Source organism: Musa acuminata, chromosome BXJ1-9, assembly GCF_036884655.1.
Source record: "Musa acuminata AAA Group cultivar baxijiao chromosome BXJ1-9, Cavendish_Baxijiao_AAA, whole genome shotgun sequence".
Classification (NCBI taxonomy): Eukaryota; Viridiplantae; Streptophyta; class Magnoliopsida; order Zingiberales; family Musaceae; genus Musa; species Musa acuminata.
Window position 1 is genome coordinate 7,065,760 of NC_088335.1, and position 12,489 is coordinate 7,078,248.

At 36.2% G+C, this 12,489-nt stretch overlaps 1 protein-coding gene across 1 annotated transcript; it reads right to left on the bottom strand.

Annotated features, from left to right (window-relative positions):
- Positions 1-701: 701 nt before the first annotated feature.
- On the bottom strand, positions 702-12,122 carry LOC135592851 (indole-3-acetaldehyde oxidase-like). Its single transcript, XM_065082548.1, has 10 exons — positions 11,901-12,122; positions 9,044-10,816; positions 7,545-7,804; positions 7,149-7,358; positions 5,492-5,710; positions 3,629-4,594; positions 2,388-2,483; positions 2,154-2,252; positions 1,697-1,886; positions 702-1,234 (listed from the first exon to the last, which is right to left on the bottom strand). Exons 1-10 carry the CDS (start codon positions 12,031-12,033, stop codon positions 981-983), a joined length of 4,200 nt encoding a protein of 1,399 aa, XP_064938620.1. The 5' UTR covers positions 12,034-12,122; the 3' UTR covers positions 702-980.
- Between the last annotated feature and the right edge of the window lie 367 nt (positions 12,123-12,489).

The window sequence follows — 12,489 nt, forward strand, 5'->3', positions numbered from 1 at the left end:
TTGGTTATCATAAGGAAAGTGTTGATGTCAAGAAATGTATAGTTTAGAGGCACAAGAAATGTATGTTGTAGTTTTTATAAGATATAATTTTAAGAAACATCAAGTTTCATGGGAGAAAATAAGCAATGTTGTGGATGAAAAAGACATTGTCAATGCATATAGAAGTTTATGGATAAGAAGAAGATTTTTAGAACCATCAGCACCAAACACCTGAGAGTTATAGTTTTTTTTTATTTTAATTAAAAATAATTCTGTGACTCATTGCATAAAGAAAATATATACAAATTATTGAGATTATATTTGATGTTTCCATTTTATTAGGGACAGGTAGCTGATTGGAATGAAGGAGACATGGATGGGTATATTAATTTATTTTTGAAGGCATTAAATTTTTGTTATGTTTGATGGTTGGCAATTTGATCTGTTAATTTTCTCTTGATGACTATTCCAGCTCAGACTCTCAGTCAACCAAACCGGTGAGAATCCGGTTTCACCATTTCATGGATCGGACCGGTGGATCAGCATATCAGATCATAAAACTAAATTTATTTTATCAAAAAAAAAAATATTTCAAACTTAAATTTAGAGGAACAAAATAAAAATCATTAACTTTGAGTGGCCAATACATTAATGCCACACAGTTGGAACCCTAACACCAGCATATTGACAACAAAAAAGGAAAGGAAAAAAAGAGAGGAGAGAGCAACAAATGCACAGGAAATTTGTTGAAACAAAAGTGTGTGATAAGGAACACATCTTGTTCGATGTATATCAGAGTTAAAGAAAAAAAAGAAGTCGCGCGAGATTTGCTAATTGTCAATATCACATGGCAAGGCACAGCCCAGGCAGAACTCATCACTTGTAGATTATCCTATCAGTTTATCGAATCGAAAGTTACGATTTAGATGAAATCATTTTAGTTTTATCGGTACTGAAAAGAAAAGCTCCTTCATCCCTCTTTCGTGTCTGCCAAATTATCTTCACACGGTGCCCAAAACATGATTGGCTTCCATTTTTTGATGCGTAGACACAAAAGCTTCCAAGTACTTCTCCACATTGTTTAGGCCACAGAGCTCCTTCACTACTGGCATGGTTGCAGGAACATCGAATTGGAACGTTGTCGGAGAGCTATTTGGGTCATTGGTAGAAGAGAATTCGACACGAGCAGCCCTAATTGCTTCCCTTGTTGCACAATGGACTGAAGCTGCTAGAAGCAAAGGTGGTTCCCCAGATGCTGCATGGAAGAAATTTATCAGCTACTGAACAGCTGTAGTTACTCGATGTATACGGTTAGGAACTGTCTTCAAAGAGAAAAGGCCGATGAGAAAAGAGGAAAGGCATCCATTCACCAAAAAGAAGGCGACAGGTATGGTAACAATGCAATTGATTCTATGTATGTGGCTTCGTTTGCAAGATACTATGAAAGAAGTAGAATGAAAGCAGATCGACCATAATGCATGATGAGAATTTTGATACTGCTTTGCAAAAGTTTTCAAGGCATGTTAAACATTCACCAACTCATGTTGTGTCTGAATTATTTCATTTGTTTGTTATATTGTGTCTCCTTTCTTTCCGCTTCTATCATGAATTTCGTATATATGCTAAAGCAATTGCGACCCGTCAAAATTTGCAAATACTTCTGTCATTGAAGTTGGGACAGAAAGCAGTGTGGCGGTACAAAGTGGGACGTTAATACCTTTCGAAGAGAGAACACGCTTCTCGTGATGCCCACTTTTCATTAACTTAATGTTGAACTGCTTTGGGATGTTATCAATAGTAGGGATTTTGTATGTCCAAGTACCATCTGAGACCACCAAGCCATCTGAGTTTTCCACGTGCTCCTCATACATGAAGAAACCGATTCCTTGAACAAAGGAACCTTCAATCTGCAGATAGATAGAGAGATGTTTATTAGCTTTTGTTGTACTTGTTGCAGATCAGTGATAGCTAAAAATATTATGTTAAGTCCTTCAAAGGAACCATGGTTTTCCAATCTTTGATAAAATGGTCAAAAGGCTTGCACGAATGAGATCCCTAAGATCACACATCAACATCGAAGATTTGGCATACCCTAATTTACATTGACTGTAAGTACAGTCAACTCCCAGTTTTAATATAATAAAAAGGAAATCAATGGAAAACATTCATCAAACCTGTCCCAAATCCACAGCAGGATTCAAGCTCTGCCCACAGTCGTATATAAGATCAGTCCTCAATATAGTAGTACCTCCAGTAAGAATATCAACCTCTACCTAAAATGCCCATAATTTCCAAAGTTATATTATGAGGATCGAAACATAAATTAAATAAAACAGAGTCTTGCGAGAGGCACACTTCTGAAAGCAGTGAAATCAAAAGTCAACAAAGTGGCTGGTGTATGAAGTTACCTCACTTAAGGCAGATCCATAATTTAGATACATCATAGAACTACTGTCAGGAACCCAGTAAGTACTTGCTGACAAATTAACTGCTTGCATATTTGCCTGTAGATAAAGAGGGAATATATATTCATAATGCAAGAAAATGAAGTCATTCTGATGATTTCCACTAATAGGTATATGTTTAATTAGTGCCAAAAGAGAACAGATAGCTTAGTGCAGAAGGCTTCCGTCAACGTGGGTCTAGCCGTCTAGGACCAATGTACATAATCTTACCCTTGCAGGCAACAAGATTATTTAAGAATTAACATAATACAAGCAAACTCTGAGATACAAAATGAACCTACATGACTGGCAAAGTAAGGAGATGAAGTCCAACATCCTGTTTTGACCATTCACATTACATGATTATCAGAATGGAAATTGTCTCTACCAACTTATGAGAAAAAAGATCATCAAAACACAAGAAATGGAAGCAACTTCTGTTAAACAGAGGTGGAAATAATATATCCAGATCCATGATGATTATAAGTTGTACTCGAATATTTTATATCGCAAACTGTAATAAACAACTAAAGAACAACTGCTATAAAATAACATTTGCACTCCTCTCAAGCTTTACCAATTTACTGAGAACTCTTAGCTTCAATGGTTCTTCCAATTCAACTTCTTCCCTGTTGTTCTGTGCTCATATATTTAATACCCTGACAGTAGCTCCACATTTATTATCATGTAAACATTACTCAGATTAAGCAACTCTCCTATGTTATAAATGGTGGTGCAGGTAAGGAAAGAATTCAAGAAAGATTTCATCCATGAATTTGAACAATGGACTATCCTATGTTGATCCGGGGCACAGCAATGAGACAGTACAACAGTGAAAATATTAGAATTTTCGATAGATTGAAATTTGATTTTAGAGGTTGGATTCGCCTTTTTCTCCTCATTTCCTTCTGAGATATTTTTCATTGTTCTGACTCCCATGTTCCAGTCCATTTTCTAACTCTCCCCACCTCTCTCCCTAAACCCTGGATGATTTAATTAATTGCTATCCAATTATTGATTAATTACTATAACCTTCAATAAATTACTAAAATGTATCAGAAGTATTGAGCTACATGTTACCAAAACAAGGGCTAATTTAGGTAGCCACAAATGAACGGAGAAATAACGAGACATAAGTTTAAGAAGCAATAAGTTAATAACTATAAAAATAGTAGCTCAATTAATTAAAAGGTATCGACACTCACCTGGGAGATAAGGGTATCCCATGAGACTGTACCCATTTTTTCTTCTAAACTTTGCTTAAGAGTTTTCAGTCTGCTGACTAGAATATTGCATGATAGACGAACTGCCTCACAACTTGATTCAGACGTGGTGCTTCCAGCAGTCCAGCCTCCCTGAACCATACTCAGTGTATCTGCTTGAATGACCCGCACCTTATCCAAAAGGTTTTTGGTTCCATCAACCGATAGTTGTCCAAGGGCATAAGCTGTCATTTGTTTCACCTTTGTCCAGAGCCCCTGACCTATCTCAACTCCTCCAACTTCAACAACGATTGAGCCATCACTTAGAATAGATACTTTCCCTGGTGTTGGCCTTAATGCAACTCCGTACACTAAAGGCATCAAGGAAATTCCTCGTTTTCTCCATTTATTGCAACTATTGAAATTCCTGATTATTTCAAGACGGTCAAGGTAGCGAGCAGATGAAGCCACCTCATCAACTATAGCAGGTAGAGTATATTCAGGAGCATCTCCAGCGCTGCCTTCATAAAACAATACAAGACTATCATGGGTGTGGAGATTTTTCTTTCTAACGGAAGTGGCATCCATGGAGAGGAATGATGATACATGTTCTATAACAGCTTCAGCAATAAAAGATCCCTGAACCTCTCCTGGAGCCCGCATGGATGATTTAGTTGGAAGATTCGTCTTGCAGATTTTAGCATCAAAAGAGAATGCACCCCAGTTGTATGATTTTAGTGCTCCTATAATGGTATGTGGCATAATTGGACTAATATCTTCTGTTATGCCCGCATTGATAAATATATCCACGTGCAAGGCTGTGATTTTCCCATCAGACCTGAAGCCAACTGAGTAGTTTATTTTCATTGGATGACGCCCTCCTGTCATTATCATATCAGTTTTGCGATCAAGGTACATCCTAACAGGACGGCGCAACTTAAACGCTGCAAGAGCACATGCCGTTGCAACCTAAACATTAGAGTATCATATTGTTAGCTGATTCACAAAGACCTTACATCACAGAACAAGAGAGAAAAAGAGTACAAGACTGGCTCGAGTTGCTGCCTCGAGGAGCAAAATATTATAACTATAGAAAGCAATTGCTTTTAATATTTATATATGTATCCGGAATTTAACGAGCTGATAAGAAACTCTCCAGCAGTGAAATAAAGTAAAATACAAAAACTTATTGATTTTTAAGCCATCCAAGCATCAATCGCTGGAAAAGAAATGCACCAAATATCAGAAATAACAGAGATATGAAAAAGTGGAGAGACATTCCAAGGAAACAGAAATTCAACAAAATTTAATCCTTTCATTTAACATAATTTCAAATACACAGGAAGTTAGCTGCAGCCTGCCATCTCATAGAGAACAAAGGATTATGATATTGATATTTTGGTATAAAAGATCTCTTTTTCATACGTTGAAGTCTTCATTTGCCAAGGAAGCATAAAGTATGACGGTATGAGAAGTCCGAGACAAGCTCTAAGTACTAGCCAGTTCAAAATCCCATATCATTTAGGTGAACTTTTGGGGAAAACAGAAAATAGCTCAGTAATGTACAGTCTGAAGTACGAACCTACAAACGTTACGAACATAGGTAGCTAAAATTCAATCGAAACAGAAAAGATACCTGAGAGGAGAAAACAAGCAGGATGTCAACTCATGATTTTATGCACACAAGGGACCTTTTTTTTTTGGAAGATGTTATCTCATTTATCATGCAAAAACTATTCATATTAGATGCCTATTAAGAGTTGTATAATCAAAATAGAGACAACGATAATCATGTTCACATTTAAGTTTATTGATATCTATCAGATTAGGTTACAAGGAATTGATGTTAACAAGTTTGGCACTCACAGGTATTGCTCTTACAGCTTTCCCACCAAAAGCTCCTCCGACTCTTCTTGTAATCACACGAACATTATGATCTGGTATTCCAAGGCATTTTGCAATGACACCTTGTGCAGTCTCAGGACACTGACTTGAACTGTAGACCACAATGCAATTATCTTCGTCTGGTATGGCAAGGGCTGTCTGTGTTTCCATGTAAAAATAGTACTGAGAACCAAGTTTAACCTGCATACAACCATTAGAAATTATCATAGTACACAAAGGAAGTTGCTTAGCCATTAGACAAAATGTGCATAGGCTACAAAAGAGAGAAAAGAAATCAATAATGACTGTATCTGACATGATGTAGTTCGGTATCATGTTAAAAAGGGCAATCAAATTGCTGAGACTTCCAACCAATCTAAATTTAAATGACAGTTGGCAGTTAAAAGCTATTTATCATAATTTTATTTAAAAGACAGGTACCCTAGCTTGCTTTAGAGTATGTTGCAAATAAAAATTCAAGACAACCCAAAAACAAACACCTACAAACTAAAATCAAGTATTACAGTGTTTTAAAAACACATCAACCATTATTTTCTGCATTTACTTCTCCACCGACTTCCACAAAATTCAAACCTCTAAAACTATTGTAAACATTTATCTTATCATTTTTTTAAAAAATTAATTCTAAGTTGTGGCTATCTTGAAAAATAACTTTGTTATATGTAAGGAAATGCAAAAAGTTGTAAGCTTAAAAGTCCAAGCACTGCACTATCACCAAATAAAATTCATTACTAATTGTTTTTGATATCTTGGAGTCTAAATCAATAACTTAATAGAAGATAAAAAATTTTCAAGCATGGAAGTCTATCACCACAAGATTCAGACTGTCACCTATTTTAATAACCTATTGTGCTTAAATATGTATTACAGTGTTTTAACAAACACCTACAAACTAAAATCAAGTATTACAGTGTTTTAAAAACACATCAACCATTATTTTCTGCATTTACTTCTCCACCGACTTCCACAAAATTCAAACCTCTAAAACTATTGTAACCATTTATCTTATCATTTTTAAAAAAAATTATTTCTAAGTTGTGGCTATCTTGAAAAATAACTTCGTTATATGTAAGGAAATGCAAAAAGTTGTAAGCTTAAAAGTCCAAGCACTGCACTATCACCAAATAAAATTCATTACTAATTGTTTTTGATATCTTGGAGTCTAAATCAATAACTTAATAGAAGATAAAAAATTTTCAAGCATGGAAGTCTATCACCACAAGATTCAGACTGTCACCTATTTTAATAACCTATTGTGCTTAAATATGTAAGAAAAATATCAAAACTTGCACAACTAGTCTTTTTAGTTAATCCTGATGATTGCCCATATGCATCTGCTTTCTTCTCCCATTTATCATGCATATAACCAAAGCACCTTATATGGCATATGCTAAACGTGTCCACTATGAGGATTCAAAGAATGGTGGAGTGACGAACAACATAATAAATTATTGAAGCAAAATAACACCAAGATATTATAACATAAGACTGTATCAAACACATACCAAGAAAATCAAGTAGCGAGTGAAATTATTATCCAAGCTGAAGTTGGGAAGATCCCTATTTGTTAACATTGGGTTGACGAAATTGGTAACAAGAAAATGCATACAAAAATCACCTCAGCAGAGAGAATCTTGTGCTCAGCTTCCGCCATTCCTTTGGAAAGATCTCCAACCTTTTGAGGATAAAATACTGGAGGGACATCAAAAAAACTCGATCTTCTAACAGCTTCTTCAATAGATAGAATGGGAGGTTCTAAGTTTTCAGTGGAATATTGTACATTTGCTTGTCTAGCAGCCATGTTAGCATGTCTCTGTGTTTCTGCAACCTAAAGCAGCCAAATAATTAGCTGTAGTTCACAGAGAATTTGAAGTACTGAAGTACTGCAGTTCCGTTACAACCATATTAAATGTTAATTCAACCACAAATGTTTTTAAAAAATGTGATAAAAACAAAGCAAAGTAGCAAACCAAAGTGTATAGGAATTTAACTAGCGAGAGGAGTATGGGTATACCACAACGCCAAGAGGCTGACCAGCAGAAACAGTCAGTGAGTCGGCAAACAATGGTTCAGTTCCAAACATAGTACTACCACCGATATTTTTCCCTTCTTTTGGAATATCATTGATGCTAATATATGCAACAACCTTCTGCGATGCCAGTGTAGAGTTGAACGTAATGCCTTTTATCCAAGCCAAAGGAGTTGTGCTGTATACAAATGCTCCAAAAAGGCAGTCCTTGGGAGAAGGAATATCATCCACATAAATAGCTTCACCTAGATTGATCATAAAGTTAATGAAAGGAAAAGTTTATAGCTACTTGATTTGTTTTTTAAAAATGACTTAGAAGATGAGAATAATGCCACTGCAAGTGTTATATATATATATATATATATATATATATATATATATATATATATATATATATATATATATATATATATATATATATATATCAACTGCACAAGAAAGAACAGATTGACAAATTCATCAAAGTGTGCAAGGAAAACAAGAAAGCAAATATGATTCCATAATTTTCAATAAAATGAACAGGTTAAGTAATTGTCCGATTAAAGAAAAAACTTCTTTGATGGGAACAAAGCCATATTACATTACAGACATTAAAAAAAACAAATAAGCATTCAACTCCAATTACAGATGCAAGCACTCGTAACTTTCCAAGCACAAAAATATGCAGAGGCACATACAAATACTATAGTATAGACTGCATACTTTCTCCTTCCACATAAAGCATGACACGACAGATCTTTTGTGTTTTTGGTACTAAGGCAGAATGATGAGTTTTGTGATAACTGGTACGGATATATCAAAACTCCAGTTTAAAGTCCCATAATGAGAATATAAAGCAGTCACATTTCTCATAATGTGCTGAAAAACAAGAGTAGCATCATATTTCTATCTTTTTCTAACAGAAGCTTCAATACAAAAGCACTATCAAACTAAAGTCTGCTTAGTTAGACTGGTAAATCTGTTCTGTATTTAAGCTTTGAAGACAGATTTTCTAACTGAAACCTTCCTTAATCATAACCTGAGCTGAACAAGAACAATTAAGATTGCACAACTATTTCTAAGTTTGTTTCACTAACTTCTTATCTTTATATACACATTTTCAAACTACGACAGACAATTATTTTATTCTGATATGCTCAAGAAAATTTAAAATTGCTGAAGCTCATTAATGTAGAACATGAAGCAGTAAGCAATCAAAGTTAGAGCAAAGTGAAAAGAAGCATCAAGAACCTTGTCTAATAATTGTAGTTGCCAAATCACATATATGTGAATGCACATATGCCACAAACATCTGACTTAAAGATAGTACCATAACTAATATGAATAATCAAGATTAAAAAAAGAGATATATTTTTCATAACAGCATACATAAAACAAATAATAAAACAATTAGCACCAAAATTCAATACAAAAGTATTACTAACACTAAGTATAACCAACTAAAACCTTCACTGTATAAATAAGAATAGTAATGCAGAATATACCAGAGGCTTGAATTTCAACTCCAGCTTTTTTGATAGGCTCACCAACAGGATGATAATCGTTACTAAATTCAACCAACTGCTTCGAAGATAAGATGACATTAGGATTATTAAGTTGTTCCGAGTGTGATACCCTATGAGATGAAATATCAGCACATTCATTAATATCACTATTTGGGTACTCAGTAATTGCAGCAACACTAGAAGAATCCACAGGACCATTCTTCTCAGGCACAACCAAGTCCTTAACTAGTGGTTGAAAAAACTTAAATAGAAAGGAAACTGCCAAACTTGATCTATATCTTGAATGAGGAGTGCCTTTCTTTGGTATAATGGTTTCTTTAAGTAATTTAATGGCTTCAAGTAAAACAGAGGCAGTCATAACTTTACCCACCAAAAATTTCTCAACTTTCCTTGCTCTGATTGCATGTTCAGTGCCATAAGCACCAAAGGCCAAGTGTAGATTAAGTATAATAAGATCCCTGGAGATCTTATCCAAAGTAGCATGAACCAAGAAAGCAGAGTTCAGATAAGCAACAGCATTTCCAAGAGGTCGTGGGGCTGCTCGGTATGTTCCAAATAGTATATTGGCTTCCCTCGTAGGTTCTGAAACAATGCATCCATCAATTCCAGGAGATGACTCAATTGCTGAACTCCAAGAAGGAATATGTATGCTTACAAGTACAGTTCTGTCATCACATGGAGGCCTTTCTAAAAAACTCTCCAATGAAAGAACTAGCCTTTCTGAAGCCATCTGAAGGCAAACAGTTGATCCAGCAGCAAGAAGTATAGTAGCAACATCTGAGGCAAATTGGCTTCTTTGTGCCATAATTAGATTTCCTCCTAGGCTTGCCATATTTCTAATGAATGGTGAAGCCACCTTATCCATATGATCAGCAATCTTACTGAATACCAATCTTTTATTTGAGTGCAGCTCACTTTCTTTTCTTTCCTTCAGCACTTCAATGGCTCTAGATATCGTCACAGCAGCCCCAAATGAGATACCTTCACTATCCCTTCTGATTACTGATAGTTCTGGAATCCCTTTGAGATCAATATACTTATCATACAGGTCGTTTTCCTTGTAGACACCAGATCCTGTATTACCAACAACTAGTTTCACACGACTTTTGCTGAATGAGTCAGAATTCAAAAGCTCATAGAGCTCTCTAATGCTGGACGGTCGATACCACTGACTCTCCGGCAAGCCTGCATTCTTGGAATTGTCCAAGATATCCACTGAGGACTTGATTTCAGATTTCAAGAACTCAGGAAATGTGCAGATTTTGCCTTGGTCGTGACAGGGTAACCTACCAACATTTGCATCTTTTGCCCCTTTTTTCCAGAATGTATTCAGACCCAAATCCTCCAAATCAACATCAGCAGCGAAGCTCTTGCAGACATCTGCAATGGGCCGATAGCCGGTGCATCTACAAAGATTGCTGGCAATAGCCTTTTCAGCCTCAAACTTTGTGATCTTTGAAAACCCACAAGGAGGCTCGGACCTGCTGGTCTTGTCCGCATTAACGAGGGCAGAAAAAAGTGACATGCACATACCAGGTGTGCAAAACCCGCACTGTGATGCATGAAATCCTGCAAACCTTTGGTGAATCGGATGGAAGCCATCCTTTGTATTTCCAAGCCCCTCAGAGGTTATAACAGAACAGAAATTTATACTGCAAAGAAGCGTCAAGCACGAGCTAACACTAAATTCTTTCAGTTGATCGCTAACTGGGTCGTATGTTGAAAGAAGAACAACACAAGCTCCACATCCACCTACTCGACAAAGTTACGGAAGTATTTTAAACTGGAGAAAAACCATCAAACCCAAGTTTTACAGCATGGAGAACTAAATTTACGATATCACACAGAAATCTAGTCTATTTATGAAAAGAAATATATCCAAGTGAGCAACAGCCATAGACTGGTACATGCAAACAATATAGAGCTCTCCATTTGACTTTTGGAAGAAATGCTTAACTATTCTATCTCGAATTCAAATGAGGAACACACGAAGAAAACCAGATGATGATTCTGAGGACATAAATTGACAGGTAATTTCCCAATGAATTTCCAAAATATTTCAACAAACACATGAGGCAAGTGTTCTTAAATAGAATGACACTAAAAAGAAAAGCGAGAAGTACCGCGACAAGACTTCAATCAATGAAGCAACTTATCTTTCCATGCACACGAATAACCCGTTCTAAAAACACCCCAAAGGCAGTGGCGAGACATTAAAAGTCAAAAGAAAGCATATATTTGGCGACAACTTTGGGAACATATTAGTAAACTTTGACTTAAACGAGCTACGTTGCAGCCTGCAAAGAAGCTATCAGAAACAGAATAAAAGATCAGAACACTGATATAAACAAGAAAAAGGAAATGACAGATATCCGAAGAATCCAACCTAATAACAAGTTCAATCCCCCCCTTAACACCACACAAAAATGGTAAAGTTCTTGATCAAACAGGCCATAAGTCCATCAAAAAGAGGGAAAAAAAATTAAAATATGCAGAAATAGCAGCCGAAACATCGAAGACATAAAAAAAAAACATAGCAGAGATCAACAGAATTCTCGTCTTGTTCGAACACAAATCACCAAGCAGCCCAAAGGAACCACCTTTAGGAACCAACCCGGTATCCCCATCTCGACAGTCTAAACTTCACATAAATTTATCGAAACTCTCTAACAAAAATAAAATTAGCAGTCCAAACATCCGACAATCCAAATAAAATATCGGAAATCAAGAAAAAGGACCGAGAGGTCCACAACCAATTCGTCGTTAACTTTAGCAGCCCAAACACCAAATCAAGACCCCCGATCGTAAAATCTCGAAGAGAGAGCGAGGGGCTCACCTTCGCCGCATCCGAGCTTGGGACCCGTGAACCGGGTCCGGGTCCTCAAGAACTCGAGCAAGGTGATGGAAGGATCGACCTTGGCGAGCTCGAAGCGCTCCCCGTTGACGGCGAACACCAGCTTCCGCTCCATCTCGTCCGCCGCAGCACCCACAGAGCTCCATATCGCCGCCGCATTTTATAGTGGTGGAGTCGGCTACAGGAAGATGCTCTGACCGCCATCGCAGGATGGATGCCCGTTGAATCCAAGCGAGCAATCGACAAAGAATAATTATTGATGTCATTTTCCTGCTAGGCGGCGGTGGAAAAGAGACGCTTCGTTGGATCCTTCAATCTCTTCCACTGCAAAAGGAGTCTTGTAGCTGAATTTTAAATTAAATATTATACTTAAAGTCAATATTATCTCAGATGGTTTCTTATAAAGAAACCTTTTTCTATTTTTCATATTAATCAAACACATTTATCACCGGAGTAATATTTGTTTACCGATCTATTTTTTTATTATATTTTTTTTAAATAAGCTTATGATATTTTTCTAAAAATATAATATTTTACATACAAAACTCTATCTTTTTATAAAAGTTTATTA

What these genes read in the sequence shown, in the direction of transcription:
- LOC135592851 (XM_065082548.1), bottom strand. Translation starts at nt 12,033, where the DNA reads ATGGAGCGGAAGCTGGTGTTCGCCGTCAACGGGGAGCGCTTCGAGCTC. An exon ending in AGTTGAAATTCAAGCCTCTG is followed by an intron (nt 7,805 to 9,043) that starts GTATATTCTGCA and finishes TGATCAATCTAG; the next exon opens with GTGAAGCTATTTATGTGGAT. An exon ending in GCGTGTTCTCTCTTCGAAAG is followed by an intron (nt 1,235 to 1,696) that starts GTATTAACGTCC and finishes TCTTCCATGCAG; the next exon opens with CATCTGGGGAACCACCTTTG.